The sequence below is a fragment of the Rhinoderma darwinii genome, chromosome 4 (genome assembly GCF_050947455.1).
Source record: "Rhinoderma darwinii isolate aRhiDar2 chromosome 4, aRhiDar2.hap1, whole genome shotgun sequence".
Lineage (NCBI taxonomy): Eukaryota > Metazoa > Chordata > Amphibia > Anura > Rhinodermatidae > Rhinoderma > Rhinoderma darwinii.
The window spans coordinates 292871627-292892696 of NC_134690.1; the positions used below are offsets into that span (position 1 = coordinate 292871627).

Genomic DNA, 21070 nt, shown 5'->3' on the forward strand with positions numbered 1-21070 from the left:
GCATTTATAGTACTAGCAAAGTTAATGAGATTTCCGCAGCGGCGATTACGCCCAAAAACCTGCACCACGATGTATATCAATTAATAATATCAACAATTAGATTTTTCAAAAATGTTTATCCTAAAACCCAAGGTCTAGGTAAATGTCAAATCCCAAAACCCAAAGCTCAGGCCACAAATTGTTGGCAATCTAGAAGCAAAAGTTAGCTGTGGAATTAGAACTGTGGGGAGCGGGGTCATTAACATACAGTATTTCTTAAGATAAATACAATACCATGGAAGAAGAAGAATTTATATTATTGCAATTCTCTGTTTTATTTCAGTCCATTTATTTTCTGTCCCAGTATAAATAACAGTTCTGTATAAACTGATAATGCCTGTAATCATATGACCTTTTGCTCTGTATTGGTGTAGAATAAGTCAATCAGTAACCGTTTTCAATATCGCTAATCTTTTCTTGTTTTAAGTTCAGAGTATTTCACAAGCGGGTAACACAACACTTTTCACCTTGCATATATGAAAATACCAGGCTGCATATAAACAGGAAAGGGAACACCTGAAAAAGACGAAGAATGGATAGACACTTAAAAAACATTCTTGTTGTATCTTTTGGATTTTTGCTATTATTTACAGCTTTTGGAGGGCTTCAGAGCTTGCAGGTAAGTAAATTGAATCTTAAGGCTGGGTTTACACGACCATGTTACGTCCGTAATTGATGGAACGTATTTCGGCCGCAAATCCCGGACCGAACACAGTGCAGGGAGCCGGGCTCCAAGCATCATAGTTATGAACGATGCTAGGAGTCCCTGCCTCTCCGTGGAACTACTGTCTGTACTGAAAACATGATTACAGTACGGGACAGTTGTCCTGCAGCGAGGCAGGGACTCCTAGCATCGCACATTACTATGATGCTAAGAGCCCGGCTCCCTGCAGTGTGTTCGGTCCGGGACTTCCGGCCGAAATATGTTCCGTCCTTTACGGACGTAACATGGTCGTGTGAACCCAGCCTAAGCCTACTAAATAATGTTGCATATGCTACTGCTATATAAATTGTGTTTTGTAATAAATGAATATTTTATTTTAGTTTCAAAGGCATGTGTTAAAAGTAAACATGTAAGGGGTGGTTTTGCTTTCCCCTTTAAGAATGATCGCAGAACTTAAAAGGAAACGTATCACCTATTTTTTTTTTCGTAATTAAAAGCAGATATTGAAAGATATTATTTTTTTCTAATTTGTTTTTATTTTTTGATTGTAGATTTTTTTAATTCTATTTTCTCTACATTATTATTTGGGCAGCTACCTTGCCTGAGCTGCTGTTAACAGCATTTGGAGATATGCTTTACAGCAGCCACATGGCTTATAGGAACTGGAGGGAACCTAATAATTTCTATAGGAGAGTTTTCTAGTCATGCTCTGTGACCTGTGCAGAGGTTATTGTGCAGGAAAATATAGAAGTGAAGCTGCATCCATCATCTATTGACAATATATATAGACAGTGTTACTTTCCATGATAATCCTGCCTGTGATAATAATAATGAGATGACTGCAGAGAAGTGATTTCTACAGAACAGAAAGTGAACAGAAAGTTTCAGTGTATTGTGAGGCTCTGTGGCCAGTGTGAAAACTGCAAGTTTTCAGGATTCTTTTTTAACCCCTTCCCGCCACAGCCCTTTTTCAGATTTTCATTTTAGTTTTTTCCTCCCCACAGTCATAACTTTTTTATTTTTCGGTCAATATAGTCCTATGAGGGCTTGATTTTTACGTGACGAGTTGTCGTTTTTCGTAGCACCATTTATTGTGCCATATAATGTACTAATTAAGAAACAATAAAAAAATTATTTGTGGGGTAATAAATGAAAAAAAGGGCGATTGCTCCATTGTTTTTTGTGCGTTGTTTTTACGGAATTCATTGTGGAACTAAAACCACATGTTAACTTCATTCTGTGGGTCAATACGATTACGACGATACCAAATATATATATATTTTTTCTATATTTTACTACTTTTACAAGTAAAAACCTAAGTGTAAAAAATAAATTTTATTTTGTGTCGCCAAATTCCGAGAGCCATAACTTTTTTATTTTTGCGTCGATTAAGTGGTATGAGGGCTTAATTTTTGCGGGATAAGCTGTAGTTTTTAATGATACCATTTTGGGGTACATGCAACGTTTTGATCACTTTTTATTTCATTTTTTGTGGGAGATGAGGTGACCAAAAAATAGAGTTTCTGGCGTTTACATTATTACTTTTTTTACGGCGTTCACGACCGGGTTAAATAATAATATAACAAAAAATAGAATAGAATATCCAGAATCCCAGAATATTGTGGTTGAAGGGCCACACGGTGCCGTCCTAGTAACTAAACCAAAAACAATTAACCAAAAAACTATCCAGGACAAAACAAGCACTAATCTGGGTAAGAGAAATTCAGATATTGATATATAAAAAATAAATATATCTATAAATATTGTGATATAAAATTAGTTTAATTCATAGAAAAAAGGGAAAAATAATGCAGACAAATTCCCACAAAATTCATATACAGTAATAGAATACAATTTAAAAACTACTTGGCCAGGGATAATTTTGGGTATATATCGATATAAGCATAAATATGCTATATGAGATACAAACAGATATTTCGGCAAGATACATATAACAAGTTACAGCCTAGAAGGGACAGTAAATACAAACCTGTCAGGACGGCAAAATTGTTAAGCACATCCAGGAACCAATATAAATACGCTAAAGTAGAGTGAGCAATGAGAATATAAATGATCCACAATGATTTTCCGCATACTCATCTATTGTGTGCACATCAGTCCATAGATGGTCTTTATCATTTTTGAAGTTTCAGTGCAACTTAACAGCCACGTGTATCTGACCTTAGAATTGTATTCTTGGTCACTTCGATTCCTTCAAGCAGGCGGATTCCTGATTATACACAGAGTGGATTTCTCCCTTGCTTCCTTGTCCGTAACAGGATGGGTTAATTCCCGGGTACAGGTGAATTTAAGGGCTGGTGTAGCGTGCATGCAAAGTTCTTGCTTCAAGTTTGAAACAGCCAATTAATATCCTCTAGATCAGGGGTCTCAAACTCGGCCGTGTAAGTGGGCCGCATATAGAAAAAATGGCAAGTTGACGGGCCGCATTACTTTCAAATTTGATACAATACAAAATTATTGTTAATCAATTAGTTACTTGAACTACTATAACACTATATTACTAGAATAATAATACTACATTACTATAATAATAGCGCTAGGTTTAAAATTTTAGATATTTCTCCACGTGCTTATTTCAACAATTCAGCTTTCCAGTTTAAGTGTCGCTAAATGCAGTCCGGCGGCTCAGTTAGCACACATGTCAAGATAGGGCAGCCCCTTTTAGATAGTGCCGCAGTGCCCTCTGTGGATGCTGCCGCAGTGCCCTCTGTGGATAATGCAACACACCCCTAGATAAGGCCACAGTGCCCTCTGTAGATAAGGCCACAGTGCCCTCTGTAGATAAGGCCACAGTGCCCTCTGTAGATAAGGCCACAGTGCCCTCTGTAGATAAGGCCACAGTGCCCTCTGTAGATAATGCAACACACCCCTAGATAATGCCAGTGTCCTCTTCAGATACTGTCACACACCCACTTGTAGATGCTGCCACAGTGCCCTCTGTAGAGGCTGCCACAGTGCCCTCTGTAGAGGCTGCCCCAGTGCCCTCTGTAGAGGCTGCCCCAGTGCCCTCTGTAGAGGCTGCCCCAGTGCCCTCTGTAGAGGCTGCCCCAGTGATGTCAGGGGCTTGCCCAGAGCTCTGGGGAAGACCCTGACACACTGTCCATATATGGGCAGCGATGTCAGGGAATTCCACAGAGTCCTGGAGCAGAGCCGACACCAGCGCTCTGCTCGGGACTCCGGCTCTGGGGAAGCCCCAGACATCGCTGTTCATATGTGGACAGCGTTGTCAGTGAATTCCACAGAGTCCAGGAGCAGAGCCGACACCAGCGCTCTGCTCCGCTCTGGGCAAGACCCTGACACACTGTCCATATATGGGCAGCGATGTCAGGGAATTCCACAGAGTCCGGGAGCAGAGCCGACACCAGCACTCTGCTCGGGACTCCGGCTCTGGGGAAGCCCCAGACATCGCTGTTCATATGTGGACAGCGATTTCAGGGAATTCCACAGAGTCCAGGAGCAGAGCCGACACCAGCGCTCTGCTCCGCTCTGGGGAAGACCCTGACACACTGTCCATATATGGGCAGCGATGTCAGGGAATTCCACAGAGTCCCGGAGCAGAGCCGACACCAGCGCTCTGCTCGGGACTTTGGCTCTGGGGAAGCCCCAGACATCGCTGTTCATATGTGGACAGCGATGTCAGGGAATTCCAGAGTCTCGGAGCAGAGCCGATTCTAGCAGCTCTGTGTCCCGCGGGCCGCAGATGACAGCCCCAGGGGCCGCATGCGGCCTGCGGGCCGCGTGCTTGAGACCCCTGCTCTAGATGTTATGTCCCATACCTCGTAAGTAGTAAAGGTTAAGAATCTCAAGTCCAGGGACCCAATAAAGAGATACCAGCCAAGGAAGTAGGTAACAAACCAAGCGTGGTTTGAGGCATGGAGTTTACAGGTAACCACGCCTGAGGAAAACGGTGTGATGACGTCTCTCACCACCGTGCATACGTCTTACGCGTTTCATCCCAGCTGGGATTTCATCAGAGACAGGAAATCATGTTCACGATAGTACCTGCTTTTATAACACAGGCATTTAAAGATACATTGTCAGTTTCAATAACTCAATCGCTTACATGCAGTAGAATATTGTGAATAAACTTCAAGTACAGAATAAACAAATGTACAATACATCTTAAACCATTTTCAGAAAGGTAATCATAATAAAGAATAATTTCGTTAGAAAATATTACCAGGATTGCCGAAAGCAGATACGACCAAAAATTGGTCCTCATTAATAACTTTAATTAAGATGCTAGTGTCATTATCCTGGAGAGATCTCCATCTCTCACTTAAAATATTATTCTTTGGATTTAGGTGATGTTTGACAAATTTGTGACACTCTGTTTAATATATATCTCTGTGATCTGTAAAGGAAACAGAATATCGCTACTCGCAATATGTTTGGGATTTTTTGTTCCTTTTTGTATTGCCCTTTTTCTTCCTTTTTTTTCTTTCTTTTTTCCTTTTTCTTATTTTTTCTTTTTCTTTTTCTTGTTTCTTTATTTATTTATTACTATATATATCTTTTTATTATTTTTAGGGAGAGTGATGCATCTCTCTCCAGGATAATGACACTAGCATCTTAATTCCTGTTACGGATGCGGCGATACCAATTATGATTATTTTTTTATTTTTTTTACTATGCTCTAGGGGGGAAATGGGAAAAGGTTTTTTTTTTATCTTTACATTTTTTTATTTTTTTTTACATTAAAAAAAACCTTCATTTTACAAATTTTTACTTTTTTATTAGTCCCCCTAGGGGACTTCAACCAGCGATCATTAAATCGCTTGCACTATATAATGCAATACTAATGTATTGCAGTATATCGTGATTCTGACAGGCTTCTATTAAGCCCTGCCGGAATACATCATATCGGGAAGAGGGTTAAATGTAGATTATAACACAGAAAATAAAAAACAAAATCCCCAAAAATTATTTTATGTTTAAGGCTTCGTTCTGCGTCGGGCTTCCGTTCATGGGTTCCGTCAGGCCTTTCCATCAGGGGAACCCATAAACAGAAACCAAATGGAAACCAAAGTTTTCCGTTTGCATTACCATTGATTTCAATGGTAATGCTTCCGTTGCAAATGGTTTCCGTTTATCTCCGTTCCATAAGGTTTCCGATTTTTTTTTGGCGGAATCAATAGTGTAGTAAACTGCGCTATTAATTCAGCCAAAAACACGAGAAGCTTTGGTTTCCGTTCATAAGTTCCCCTGACAGAAAGTTCTGACGGAACCCATGAATGGAAGCCCGACGCAGATGTGAATGAATCCTAACATAAAAATGTATTTAAACAATAGGTTATTTTCTAATGACACGTTTCCTTCAACGGTTGAACAGAAGGTATTATCCTCTTCTGTACTAGGATTGATGGTTACAATCACATGAGGTGGCACATTAAGCATAACCCTTTCATGACCAAGGGTCATTGATGCCCCTTTGTCCAGGTCAAATATTCAATTTCTGATATGCACTTCTTTAACCCCTTAAGGACGCAGCCTAGTTTGGGCCTTAAGGCTCAGAGCCCATTTTTCAAATCTGACATATTTCACTTTATGTGGTAATAACGTCGGAATGCTTAAACCTATCCAAGCGATTCTGAGATTGTTTTCTCATGACACATTGGGCTTCATGTTCGTGGTAAAATTTGGTCGATATATTCAGTGTTTATTGGTGAAAAATTGAAAAATTGAGAGTAATTTTTGAAAAAATAGCATTTTTCAGAATTTAAATGCATCTGCTTGTAAAACAGATGGTTATACCACCCAAAATAGTTACTAGTTCACATTTCCCATATCAGAACACAGGGAAAGAAAAGAGCTTATAGATATATAAAAAGTAAAAATTTTATTAACATATATAGACAAACAATTTTGGAAAAAATAATGTATAAATACAATATAACTACAAGACCCTAGTAAAAAGGTTAGGGAGCAAATATCAGCATTACTGGTGTGCAAGCTGGGTTGGCTATGTTGTCACAAATCAAATCCTGTCAGATGTTCAAAACATTCACTATATATAAAGTGACAAACTCTGTGGTTACAAACAACAATTAGAAAGAAGCACGAAACAAGCCGTACTATGAGAAAAATATATATATAAAGTGTGTACATATGTAGGAAAATGCTAGGTGAAAATAAATAAATAAAAGTTAATTAAGGCTGAGAGTATATTGTCTGAAGCACTCACGGACTAAACACAATATAAGGCAATAGAAGAGAACGGGGTGAAAGGTAACAGGAGTAAGAAAAATATAATATAGAAAGTGCAAAATAAGACAATAGCACAGGCTATTGATATCAAAAGTGACAATAATATATTGTAAAAGTAGAGTGAAAAAACACGGCGCCACATGTGTGTATCAATTATGATTTTGATGGGCAAAAGATCGTAACTGCTCACCTGTAAAGTTAAAAGTAATCCGCGAGTACAAAGCTGCTGCCGATCCCAACGCAAAACTCCAAAGAGATGCCAAAATTGATTGATAAAGAATAAAAAACGGGATACTGAGGCGCTGCTTGATAAAGAGTTAATACATTTAATTGAGGTAGTATAAATAGACAATTGCTACGCGTTTCAACAACGGACTGGCGTCTTCCTCTGCCTGAGGAAGACGCCAGTCCGGCGTTGAAACGCGTAGCAATTGTCTATTTATACTACCTCAATTAAATGTATTAACTCTTTATCAAGCAGCGCCTCAGTATCCCGTTTTTTATTCTTTATCAAATAATATATTGTGACAATCACAAATACTGAGAGGGAGAACATGTACAATAAGCAAATGTATCGACCATATACACAGTGCTAACGTACTGGATACAGGAAGAACCAGATAAAAAAGTGATACATGATATATATAAAGGTAGAGACATGAATCGATGTATAATGCAATTACAAGATACATAAAGCCATCATATAGAGCTTAATACATTCATTAGATAGTAACAGCAATATAGGGTTAAACAAAATAACCTATTTTGTAAGGCAAGAAAGAGGAAAAGGGAATGTATGTCTATCAATTTCCCAAATTCTCACCATATATGCAGGCAGAGAACCGTTCTAGCATTTACTATAGAGAACACTATACATAGAAAAAATCTATATTACAAATCCATAGTATACAGTACAATAGATCAGAAATTCTTGTTTTCCTGATGTTTAGTTGGTGGAAAGAAGGGTAGAAGCATCACTCAAAAACATCTTTGGGCAGCACGCATATAGGAACACTATTTAGAAACCTAAATAAAAACAGACAATTAGAAAATACAGAAACAAAGTTAAAATTATATAGATGGCAGAGATCATAGAAATAGAGCGAAGCTCAAGTTTTCATTCAGGCCATGAGGTTTCATGGATCCAATCATCACGATCCATTTACATTCCCTTTGCGACAGAAGTTTCTTCACATTGCCCCCTCTGATGCCACAATGTATTTTGTCGATACCACGTATCGACAACGTTTTTTGGATTACAATTATGGTGTTTTTTAAAATGTCTGGGTAGGGTTTTGAGGCTCAAGAGATCCTCAACTTCATTTGCTTTAATAATGTCTCGCACATGTTCCCTACTGCGAGTTCTCAGTTCCCTAGATGTGAGTCCAATGTAAATTTTCTGGCAACCACATGTGGCATAATATACCACATGTGTACTGCTGCATGAAATATAGTCCCTAATCTCGAATTGTCTCAACCCGTCAGCTGATGAAAAATTAGTCGCCCGGCATATATTAGTGCAAGCCCTACAATTCCCCACAGGGATAGCAACCCTTTTTGGGTCTTCGGGAGCCGAATGGACAAACCTGGCGAGGTATGTAATGGCACTTGACCAGAAAATCCTTCAAATTCTTGGCTCTTCTTGCCATCAAGATTGTCCTCTCTGATAAGTTCTGAGGTAGTTGTGGCTCAGATTTTAGAATCGGCCAATGTTTCTCTAAAATAGCCCTCATTTGATTCCACTGTCTATTATACGTTGATATAAAATGTATTTCTGAGTCACTTGATTGATGGAGTTTAGGTCTGAGGAGCTCGTCTCGTGATGTATTCCTTGCTCTCCCATACCCTGTTTTGATCACTCTATTGCTGTACCCTCTATCCTTGAATCTAGTTTTTAGATCCCTAGACTGATTTTCAAATAGGGTATTAGAGGAACAGATCCGCCTGATCCTCAGGAATTGTCCAACCGGGATGGCTCTAATGGTGGACGGAGTATGGGCTGATGAAGCATGCAACAAAGAATTGACTACTGTAGGTTTACGAAAAACATCAGTGTGTAAAAGACCAGAATCATCTGTGAATATTTGTATATCCAAGAATTCAATCTTCTGTTGATGATGTTTGTATGTCAATTTAATGTTGTAAGGATTTACATTGAGTTGCTGCATGAAATTCACCAGCCCAGACTCCGATCCTTGCCAAATAAAGAAAATATCATCTATGTACCGTAAACCACAGATGAACATGGTCCGCGGCATTTATTTATTTTCACCTAGCATTTTCCTACATATGTACACACTTTATATATATATTTTTGTCATAGTACGGCTTGTTTCGTGCTTCTTTCTAATTGTTGTTTGTAACCACACCGTCACACTGTTTCACAATCAGCTCTGTTTACAAATTATGGTAGTTTGACAAATGTCCTCGTATACATACATAATGCATTACACTCAAACAGATATCACTCTACTTACAGATTCATGAGTCCATCAATACGATGTGTGCGCATGCCCAGACCCGGCCGTTGTCGCGACGCTGTCCCCGCTCCGTCTCTGTTGATGCACTGCGCATGCCCGGAACTCCCGCTACGCGTCGGGAATCCGGATGTGCGCTCCAGCATGTGGAGACGGAAGTGGGGCAGTCCTCGCTTCCGGCCGTGTCACTGGGCATGCGCCGATAATCATCGGCATTTCTCTGTAGAGGCACACACTATAAAAGGGTGGTAAGACATAGGACACAGACACACATCTCCCCCTGAGGAAGCAATCTAATAGCGAAACGCGCATTGGGGCTTTTGTGCTGGAGCACTTATCGGACTGCAACCACAATATATTATGGGTAAGCTTTTGTCCATGTATCTTTGTACTAACACCTGACTTAGATAGCTGGAATCCCTCTTTATCTGTTTCAGACTCAACATAGAGTTTATACAACTTTGTCACTTTATATATAGTGAATGTTTTGAACATCTGACAGGATTTGATTTGTGACAATATAGCCAACCCAGCTTGCACACCAGTAATGCTGATATTTGCTCCCTAACCTTTTTACTAGGGTCTTGTCCTTATATTGAACCTGTAATTTCCGTGCGCCGAGCATGGTACTGTCCAGGGTGCTGAAAGAGTCAAAGGGCTGCACTAACTCTTTCAGCAACCTTGACAGTACATGCTCAGCGCACGGAAAATACAATCTTAGGGGGGATTCACACGAGCGTGATTTTCGTGCGTGCAGGCCGCGTTTTTTTCGCGCGCCACGCACAGCCCTATAGAAGTCAATGGGGCAGTTCAAACAGTGCGTTATTTTTACGCAGCGTTTGTTCGCTGCATACAAAACACGCCAGGTTCAATATCTCGCGCATCACGCACCCATTGAAGTCAATGGGTGCGTGAAAACCACGCAGGTCGCACGGAAGCACTTTCGTGCGAACCGACTGAAACAGCGCACCAGCTGTCAAAAGGATGAATGTAAACAGAAAAGCACCACGTGCTTTTCTGTTTCCAAACATCCAAACGGAGTGTCTTTGAGATGAGCGAACGCGGACAACCGAACCGAACTTCACCGGGTTCGGCCGAACTCGTTTTGGCCGAACCCGGCAAAAAATTTTCCGGTACGCGACGTCAGGAGATAGTCACTGTCCAGGGTTCTGAAAGAGTTAAACAGTTTCAGCACCATGGACAGTGACTTCCGATCCCAATATACATGAACCTGTAAAAAAAAACGAAGTTCTGACTTACCGATAACTCCCGGCTTCTTCCTCCAGTCTGACCTCCCGGGATGACAATTCAGTACAAGTGACAGCTCCAGCCAATCACAGGCTGCAGCGGTCACATGGACTGCCGCGTCATCCAGGGAGGTGGGGCCCGATGTCAAGAGAGGCGCGTCACCAAGGACGCGTCACCAAGGCAACGGCCGGGAGGGAAGTTCTCGGTAAGTACGAACTTTTTCTTTTTTTTTAACAGGTTTCTCGATATTGTGTTCGGCATTCACTGTCGAGGGTGCTGAAAGAGTTACTGCCGATCAGTTAGCTCTTTCAGCACCTTGGACAGTGACGGGCGTCGACTAGCCTCATCTCTATGATGGCGGCTTCGCGAATATCACGCAGCCGCGCATCATACACAGATGCCACACGCAGCTGTCAAATGTTTTTTGCGCGCGCAAAACGCCGCGTTGTTTGCGCGCGCAAAAACGCAACGTTCGTCTGAATCTGCCCTTAATGTAATAAAAAAAATAAAAAAATACGTTCATACTTGCATTCCTCCTGGCCGGCCTCCAGCGATGACGTTTCATCCATGTCGCCGCTGCAGCCAATCACAGGCTGTAGTGGCGGTCACGCACGTCAGGATGACGTCAGAAGGCCGGCCTCCAGGGATGATGCTTCATCCCACGTGACCGCCTCTGCAGCCAATCACAGGCTGCAGCGGCCTCTGCAGCCAATCACAGGCTGTACCGGCCTCTGCAGCCAATCACACGCTCCTTTACTGAAATACTCTGTGCTGCACTGCCTTAAACTCTGTGGACAGGTCAGGAACCTGTTTCTTTTAAATGCTGCTGGGGAACCCGCTCGATCCACTATATAAGGCTGCGCTACAGTGCAGCATTTAAAAGAAACAGGATCCTGACCTGTCCACAGAGTTTAAGGCAGCACAGAGTATTTCAGGAGAGGAGCGTGCAGATTCAGTGCTGCTGTGAACTCTGCTCTTACCATTACGTAGCTCTCAGTCTGTTACCTCTCCTCCACTCCTGTCCTCAATAACACCTTCACATGATTGGCAAGTCCCCACGTAATGGTAAGAGCAGAGTTCACAGCAGCACAGAGTATTTCAGGAGATGAGCGTGCGGATCTTGTGCGGGGTGGTGACTTGCCAATCATGTGAAGGTGTTATTGAGGACAGGAGTGGAGGAGAGGTAACAGACTGAGAGCCACGTAATGGTAAGAGCAGAACTGTCAGCTACTCACTGACAGCAAGCATAGTGGGTCCTGACTTTGTCAGGACCCACTAGGCTTCCGTCGATGGCATAGCCGGATGCCATTGTTTGGTGTCCGGTTGCCATAGTCACCATCGCCGGCCGCTATCGTGTAGCAGGCCGGCGATGGCAGCTTTACACCTAAAAAGGCGCAATCTCTTTTGAACACGGCTTTTAAGGGGTTAATCAGCGGGGACACAGCGATCGGTCCCCGCTGTAGGAGCTGTGACACTGCTGTACGAGACAGCAGCTGTCACAGCTCCTGTATGTGTCGGGAGGACGGCCGAAACGGCCGTTACTCCCGAGACGTACTATTAGGTCATGGAGCGCGAACGATACAGCTACCATGACCTAATAGTACGTCCAGGAGCGGGAAGGGGTTAAACGATAATATCTTTGCAACCGCTTTGAACATCACAACTATTTTTACTTTAATTTTACAAGACTTATGAGGATTTCATTTTGTAGATTAGTTTAATTAATTCCGTGTTTTTCATTTTTATTATGAGCAGACAAATCACAAAAAGATGAAAAAAGGGCCGTTAGCAATAGATCAATTGTCAGTTTTTCATGGCTGTTTTGCATCAGTGGGCCTCAAAATTTTAATCAATTTCCCTAACCGCCATTTGCCATCCTTTTTTCATGGATGTTAAAAAAATTGATGAATTTTAATCGTTAGGGTTTTTTTGTCCCAACCCCCTGTGTGCCACACTCCCTGTATATAGCACCACACCATCTGTAATTAGTGCCACCCCCTAAAAATAGCACCTCTCCATGTAGATAGCAACATCCCCCTGCAGATAGTGCAACCCCCCTTCAGATAGCACCACCCCGCCTGCAGATAGTGCCACCCCCTCTGTAGATAGCAACATAACCCCTGCAGATAGCACCCCCCCCCCCCCCATAAATGGAACCCCCTTCCCAGATAGCACCACTGTAGCTCCCTGTAACCAGGGATTTCCGCTCCTACAGGGAGTCCCATATATGGACAGAGTTTTCAGGGGTAAACTCTAAAAGCGGAATCCCCTGCAAGAGCAAGGATTCCGCTCCAGGAGTAGCCCCTGACGTCACTGTCCATACATGTATGGCCAGAGTGTCAGCTGGGGATTCCGCTCCTAGGGAGAGCACCGATCACTGTCCAAATGGACTGTGACGACTAGGGCTCTCTCTAGAAGTGGAATCCCCGGCCAGTGCGATCTGACACCGGGGTTTCCGCTCCTAGAGGGAGTTTAGGTGGCGCTATCTACAGTGAGGGGGTGCAATGCAATCTACAGCAGGGGGGTTGCGCTATCTTCAGAGAGGTGGCACTATCCACAGCGGGGATGGAGAGACGTTGGGGGCTCCCTCTAAGAGGGGAATCCCCGGCCAGAGCACTGTGTTTCGCGCTATCTACAGGGGGTTGTGTGTGGCGCTATCTACAGTGGGGGGTGTATTCCGGGGCTCCCAAAGCCCCGGCAGACATGAGTGCAGCGCTGCTCAAACAGAAGTAGCCCTGCACTTATTAAACCCTGTTGCCAAAGTTTATATACGTGACAACTGCACGGGGCATCGGCAGTTGGAAAGTATATAGCCGTATGGCAGTCGTGAAGGGGTTAACGTCTTCCTGTCGCAGCTATTTTTCAGATTTTCATTTTCATTTTTCTTCCCACCTTCCAAAAGCCATAATGTTATATTTTTCCATCTATATAGCTCTCTGAGGGCTTGATTTTTGCAGGACGAGTTGTAGTTTTTCATGGCACCATTTGTTGTACCATATAATATACTAGTAAACTGGAATAAAATTCTTGGTGGGGTGAAAAATAAAAAATAAACAGCGATTCCCCCATAGTTTTTTGTGCTTTGTTTTTAGGGCATTCATCAAGCAACTAAAACAACATGTTAACTTTATTCTGCGGTTCAATACAATTACGGCAATACCAAATTTATATTGTTTTTGTTATATTTTACTACTTTTACAAGGAAAAAACTAACTGTATAAAATAAAACAGAACAAAGTAACACACAATCTCAGCATGGAGGAAAGGAATGCTACAAAATCACTAAAATCCAACAAAGACATCATCATCATCATCATCATCATCAAACCAGCTGATAATGGAGGGGTTGTAGTAATTCTGAATATATGTGATTACATCCAGGAGGCACACAGACAACTCTCAGACAAAAAAATACTGTACTGCAGCCTGCTTAACCCCTTAAGGACGCAGCCTAGTTTGGGCCTTAAGGCTCAGAGCCCATTTTTCAAATCTGACATATTTCACTTTATGTGGTAATAACGTCGGAATGCTTAAACCTATCCAAGCGATTCTGAGATTGTTTTCTCGTGACACTTTGGGCTTCATGTTCGTGGTAAAATTTGGTCGATATATTCAGTGTTTATTGGTGAAAAATTGCAAAATTTAGAGAAAATTTTGAAAAAATTGCATTTTTCAGAATTTAAATGCATCTGCTTGTAAAACAGACGGTTATACCACCCAAAATAGTTACTAGTTCACATTTCCCATATGTCTACTTTAGATTGGCATCGTTTTTTTAACATTCTTTTATTTTTCTTGGACGTTACAAGGCTTAGAACATAAACAGCAATTTCTCATATTTTTAAGAAAATTTCAAAAGCCTTTTTTTTAAGGTACCTCTTGAGTTCTGAAGTGGCTTTGAGGGGCCTATGTATTAGAAACCCCCATAAAACACCCCATTTTAAAAACTAGACCCCTCAAAGTATTCAAAACAGCATTTAGAAAGTTTTTTAACCCTTCAGGCATTTCACAGGAATTAAAGCAATGTGGAGGTGAAATTTGCAAATTTCATTTTTCTTGCTGAATTTCAATATTATTCCATTTTTTTCTGTAACACAGAAGATTTTACCAGAGAAATACTACTAAATATGTATTGTCCAGATTCTGCAGTTTTTAGAAATGTCCCACATGTGGCTCTAGTGCGCTCGTGGAATAAAACACAAGCCTCAGAAACAAAGGAGCACCTAGTGCATTTTGAGGCCTCTTTTTTATTAGAATATATTTTAGGCAGCATGCCAGGTTTGAAGAGGTGTTGAGGTATGAAAGCAATGGAAACCCACCAGAAGTGACCCCATTTTGGAAACTAGACCCCTCAAGGAATTCATTTATGGTTGTTGTTATCATTTTGACCACACCGTTTTTTCACAGCACCTATTTGAATTGGGCTGTGAATTAAAAAAATGATATTTTTTTCCATTAAGATGTAATTTTTGTTCAAAATTTCTTATTTTCACAAGGAATAAAACACCCCATTTTGTTGCCCAATTTGTCCTGAGTGCGGCAATACCCCATTTGTGGTGATAAACTGATGTTTGGGCCCATGGCAGGACTCAGAAGGAAAGGACCACCATTTGGCCTACTGGAGCTTTTCTTGTGCTAAGTCATGTATGCAGAAGCCCCTGAGGTACCAGTACAGTTAAAACCCCCGAGAAGTGACCCCATTTTAAAAACTACACCCCTTAAGACATTCATCTAGTGGTGTAGTGAGCATTTTGACCCCACAGTTATTGTGTAAAAGGTAATGCGCAGCAGATGGTGCAAAGTGAGATTTGCAATTTCCTATGCATATATGCCATTTCAGTGTCTGATATATTGTGCCCAGCATGTGCCACTGGAGACATACACCCCATAAATTGTAATGTGGGTTCTCCCGGGTACGGCAATACCCTACATGTGGCTGTTATTAGCTGCCTGGGCACACGACAGGGCTCAGAAGGGAAGGACCACCATTTAGCCTACTGGAGCTTTTCTGGTGCTAAGTCATGTAGGCAGAACCCCTGAGGTACCAGTACAGTTGAAACCCCCGAGAAGTGACCCCATTTTAAAAACTACACCCCTTAAGACATTCATCTAGTGGTGTAGTGAGCATTTTGACCCCACAGTTATTGTGTAAAAGGTAATGCGCAGCAGATGGTGCAAAGTGAGATTTGCAATTTCCTATGCATATATGCCATTTCAGTGTCTGATATATTGTGCCCAGCATGTGCCACTGGAGACATACACCCCATAAATTGTAATGTGGGTTCTCCCGGGTACGGCAATACCCTACATGTGGCTGTTATTAGCTGCCTGGGCACACGACAGGGCTCAGAAGGGAAGGACCACCATTTAGCCTACTGGAGCTTTTCTGGTGCTAAGTCATGTAGGCAGAACCCCTGAGGTACCAGTACAGTTGAAACCCCCGAGAAGTGACCCCATTTTAAAATCTACACCCCTTAAGACATTCATCTAGTGGTGTAGTGAGCATTTTGACCCCACAGTTATTGTGTAAAAGGTAATGCGCAGCAGATGGTGCAAAGTGAGATTTGCAATTTCCTATGCATATATGCCATTTCAGTGTCTGATATATTGTGCCCAGCATGTGCCACTGGAGACATACACCCCATAAATTGTAATGTGGGTTCTCCCGGGTACGGCAATACCCTACATGTGGCTGTTATTAGCTGCCTGGGCACACGACAGGGCTCAGAAGGGAAGGACCACCATTTAGCCTACTGGAGCTTTTCTGGTGCTAAGTCATGTAGGCAGAACCCCTGAGGTACCAGTACAGTTGAAACCCCCGAGAAGTGACCCCATTTTAAAAACTACACCCCTTAAGACATTCATCTAGTGGTGTAGTGAGCATTTTGACCCCACAGTTATTGTGTAAAAGGTAATGCGCAGCAGATGGTGCAAAGTGAGATTTGCAATTTCCTATGCATATATGCCATTTCAGTGTCTGATATATTGTGCCCAGCATGTGCCACTGGAGACATACACCCCATAAATTGTAATGTGGGTTCTCCCGGGTACGGCAATACCCTACATGTGGCTGTTATTAGCTGCCTGGGCACACGACAGGGCTCAGAAGGGAAGGACCACCATTTAGCCTACTGGAGCTTTTCTGGTGCTAAGTCATGTAGGCAGAACCCCTGAGGTACCAGTACAGTTGAAACCCCCGAGAAGTGACCCCATTTTAAAAACTACACCCCTTAAGACATTCATCTAGTGGTGTAGTGAGCATTTTGACCCCACAGTTATTGTGTAAAAGGTAATGCGCAGCAGATGGTGCAAAGTGAGATTTGCAATTTCCTATGCATATATGCCATTTCAGTGTCTGATATATTGTGCCCAGCATGTGCCACTGGAGACATACACCCCATAAATTGTAATGTGGGTTCTCCCGGGTACGGCAATACCCTACATGTGGCTGTTATTAGCTGCCTGGGCACACGACAGGGCTCAGAAGGGAAGGACCACCATTTAGCCTACTGGAGCTTTTCTGGTGCTAAGTCATGTAGGCAGAACCCCTGAGGTACCAGTACAGTTGAAACCCCCGAGAAGTGACCCCATTTTAAAAACTACACCCCTTAAGACATTCATCTAGTGGTGTAGTGAGCATTTTGACCCCACAGTTATTGTGTAAAAGGTAATGCGCAGCAGATGGTGCAAAGTGAGATTTGCAATTTCCTATGCATATATGCCATTTCAGTGTCTGATATATTGTGCCCAGCATGTGCCACTGGAGACATACACCCCATAAATTGTAATGTGGGTTCTCCCGGGTACGGCAATACCCTACATGTGGCTGTTATTAGCTGCCTGGGCACACGACAGGGCTCAGAAGGGAAGGACCACCATTTAGCCTACTGGAGCTTTTCTGGTGCTAAGTCATGTAGGCAGAACCCCTGAGGTACCAGTACAGTTGAAACCCCCGAGAAGTGACCCCATTTTAAAAACTACACCCCTTAAGACATTCATCTAGTGGTGTAGTGAGCATTTTGACCCCACAGTTATTGTGTAAAAGGTAATGCGCAGCAGATGGTGCAAAGTGAGATTTGCAATTTCCTATGCATATATGCCATTTCAGTGTCTGATATATTGTGCCCAGCATGTGCCACTGGAGACATACACCCCATAAATTGTAATGTGGGTTCTCCCGGGTACGGCAATACCCTACATGTGGCTGTTATTAGCTGCCTGGGCACACGACAGGGCTCAGAAGGGAAGGACCACCATTTAGCCTACTGGAGCTTTTCTGGTGCTAAGTCATGTAGGCAGAACCCCTGAGGTACCAGTACAGTTGAAACCCCCGAGAAGTGACCCCATTTTAAAAACTACACCCCTTAAGACATTCATCTAGTGGTGTAGTGAGCATTTTGACCCCACAGTTATTGTGTAAAAGGTAATGCGCAGCAGATGGTGCAAAGTGAGATTTGCAATTTCCTATGCATATATGCCATTTCAGTGTCTGATATATTGTGCCCAGCATGTGCCACTGGAGACATACACCCCATAAATTGTAATGTGGGTTCTCCCGGGTACGGCAATACCCTACATGTGGCTGTTATTAGCTGCCTGGGCACACGACAGGGCTCAGAAGGGAAGGACCACCATTTAGCCTACTGGAGCTTTTCTGGTGCTAAGTCATGTAGGCAGAACCCCTGAGGTACCAGTACAGTTGAAACCCCCGAGAAGTGACCCCATTTTAAAAACTACACCCCTTAAGACATTCATCTAGTGGTGTAGTGAGCATTTTGACCCCACAGTTATTGTGTAAAAGGTAATGCGCAGCAGATGGTGCAAAGTGAGATTTGCAATTTCCTATGCATATATGCCATTTCAGTGTCTGATATATTGTGCCCAGCATGTGCCACTGGAGACATACACCCCATAAATTGTAATGTGGGTTCTCCCGGGTACGGCAATACCCTACATGTGGCTGTTATTAGCTGCCTGGGCACACGACAGGGCTCAGAAGGGAAGGACCACCATTTAGCCTACTGGAGCTTTTCTGGTGCTAAGTCATGTAGGCAGAACCCCTGAGGTACCAGTACAGTTGAAACCCCCGAGAAGTGACCCCATTTTAAAAACTACACCCCTTAAGACATTCATCTAGAGTGTAGTGAGCATTTTGACCCAACAGTTATTGTGTAAAAGGTAATGCGCAGTAGATGGTGCAAAGTGAGATTTGCAATTTCCTATACATATATGCCATTTCAGTGTCCGATATATTGTGCCCAGCATGTGCCACCGGAGACATACACCCCATAAATTGTAATGTGGGTTCTCCCGGGTACGGCAATACCCTACATGTGGCTGTTATTTGCTGCTTGGGCACATGGCAGGGCTCAAAAGGGAAAGATGAGGGGGATAAGCTGTGCGGAGTGCATCAGGGTAAATTAAAAATCAATGGATGTATGGTAAATTTTAAAACAATCTTTCATACAGAGCCCTGGTTTTTCGGGACACGTGTCGCATTGGTATGTTGTGTCCTTCCTTATCCCCCTCTTATAGCACACTTTGCACCTCTTTTGACTTTTTCCCTTCTTGCCAGTTTGGGGAACTTCTCCTGGAAAGTGTTGCCCTGGTACGATGCGTGTGGCCTCGCTTCCAGAAGTACTGGGTGCCCCTCCTTCCTGGTCGCCAAAAATTAGGTTCTTTATAACCACCTCTTGAAATTCCAGGAAAGTTCCCCTCTGGCCTGCACATCGACGTAGCACGTACGCATTGTACAATGCCATCTGTATGATGTGCACGGCCAGCTTCTTATACCACACCCTCGATTTCCGCGTAGCGCTGTAGGGCTTCAGGACTTGATCTGACAAGTCCACCCCTCCCATGTACCTATTGTAGTCCAGGATGCAATCTGGTTTGGGGGTCTCTGTACTGGTACCTCGTACAGGTACATGGGTACTGGTGTGGCCATGTATTGTTGTCAATACAAGGACATCTCTCTTGTCCTTGTACTTGACACACAATATGTTGCTACTAGAATGTGCCCTGCTCTCACCCCTTCTGAGTGTTTGCCCAAGCAGTGTTTTAGGGAGGCCTCTAAGATTTTTTCTAGCAGTGCCGCATGCCGCAGTCCTTCTGGAAGCGAGGCACTTGAAGAGCGGGACGCTGGTATAAAAATTATCCAGGTAGAGGTGGTAACCCTGGTCCAGCAGTGGGTGCACCAAATCCCACACAATTTTTGCGTTAATTCCCAGTAAGGGGGGGCATTCTGGGGGCTGAATACTGCTGTCCTTCCCTTCATATATCCTGAATTTATATGTATACCCTGATGCACTCTCGCACAGCTTATACAACTTCACGCCATACCTTGCCCTCTTACTTGGCAGGTATTGGCGGAATTGAAGCCTCCCTTTAAAATGTACCAGGGACTCATCAATGGAAATACACTTCTCGGGGGTGTATGCTTGGGCAAACCGGGCACTGAAATGGTCTAATAGGGGTCTCAGTTTATATAAACGGTCAAAACTGGGGTCATCTCGGGGTGGGCACTGCTCATTATCGGCATAATGTAGGAAGCGAAGTATTGCCTCATAACGCATCCTGGACATGGCCATACGGTACATCGGGGTGTGGTATAGGATGTCCGTGCTCCAGTAGGTCCTAATGGATGGCTTTTTTAGAAGCCCCATGTTCAAGAGCAGTCCCCAGAACTTGCCCAACTCTGCTGCGTTTACAGGAGTCCACCTCTGGGATTGGGCATAAAATGAGTTGGGGTTCTTGGTGATATACTGTTGGGCATATAAATTAGTCTGGGTGACCATTAGCTCTATAAAGTTATCAGTGAAGAAGAACTTGAAAAAGTCCATCTCACTGAACCCTGCCGTGTTAAATTTGATGCCTGGGCTGCCCGTGTACTCAGGGATTTGGGGTTCATAATGGTCTGGTGTGGGTGTCCAAATGGGGTCACTTCGCTCAGGGGTATCACTTGTTGTGGGGTCACTTCTCTCAGGGATTTCTACTATGGTGGTGGTCCTGGGGCGTCTCCTAGGGGGTCCCTCCTCTTCATCGCTGGATGAGGAGGTAGACAAATAAAATACTGTATCGCCATCCGACGAGTCTGTGTCGGAGGCCAGAAATGCATACGCCTCTTCAGCAGTAAATGTCCGTTGGGACATGCTTGTTGTGCGAAGACAAAATTTATATACTGCAAAAAAATAAATCCCTAACTGGGAGCAATAGGATAGCACAACTAGCACAAATGTGTGTTTTGTTTTTAGAGAGCAAGTGGACTTCCCTGACACTAAAGCTAACTAGGGCGAGGGTTCCTAACACTAAACCTAACTAAATTTTATGTGGACTTCCCTAACGCTAAACCTAACTACGGCGACGATTCCCTGACACTAAACCTATCTAGATTATTTCAAGCTTCCCTGACACT

At 43.0% G+C, this 21070-nt stretch overlaps 1 protein-coding gene across 1 annotated transcript in view; it reads left to right on the plus strand.

The window, feature by feature from the left end:
- Positions 1-503: 503 nt before the first annotated feature.
- Positions 504-21070, plus strand: part of LOC142761154 (protein unc-93 homolog A-like) — a 161494-nt gene continuing 140927 nt past the window's right edge. The window contains exon 1 of the mRNA XM_075864348.1: positions 504-658. Within this exon, the coding sequence (XP_075720463.1) occupies positions 572-658 (87 nt within the window). The 5' untranslated portion in view covers positions 504-571. The remainder of the gene's footprint in view (positions 659-21070) is intronic.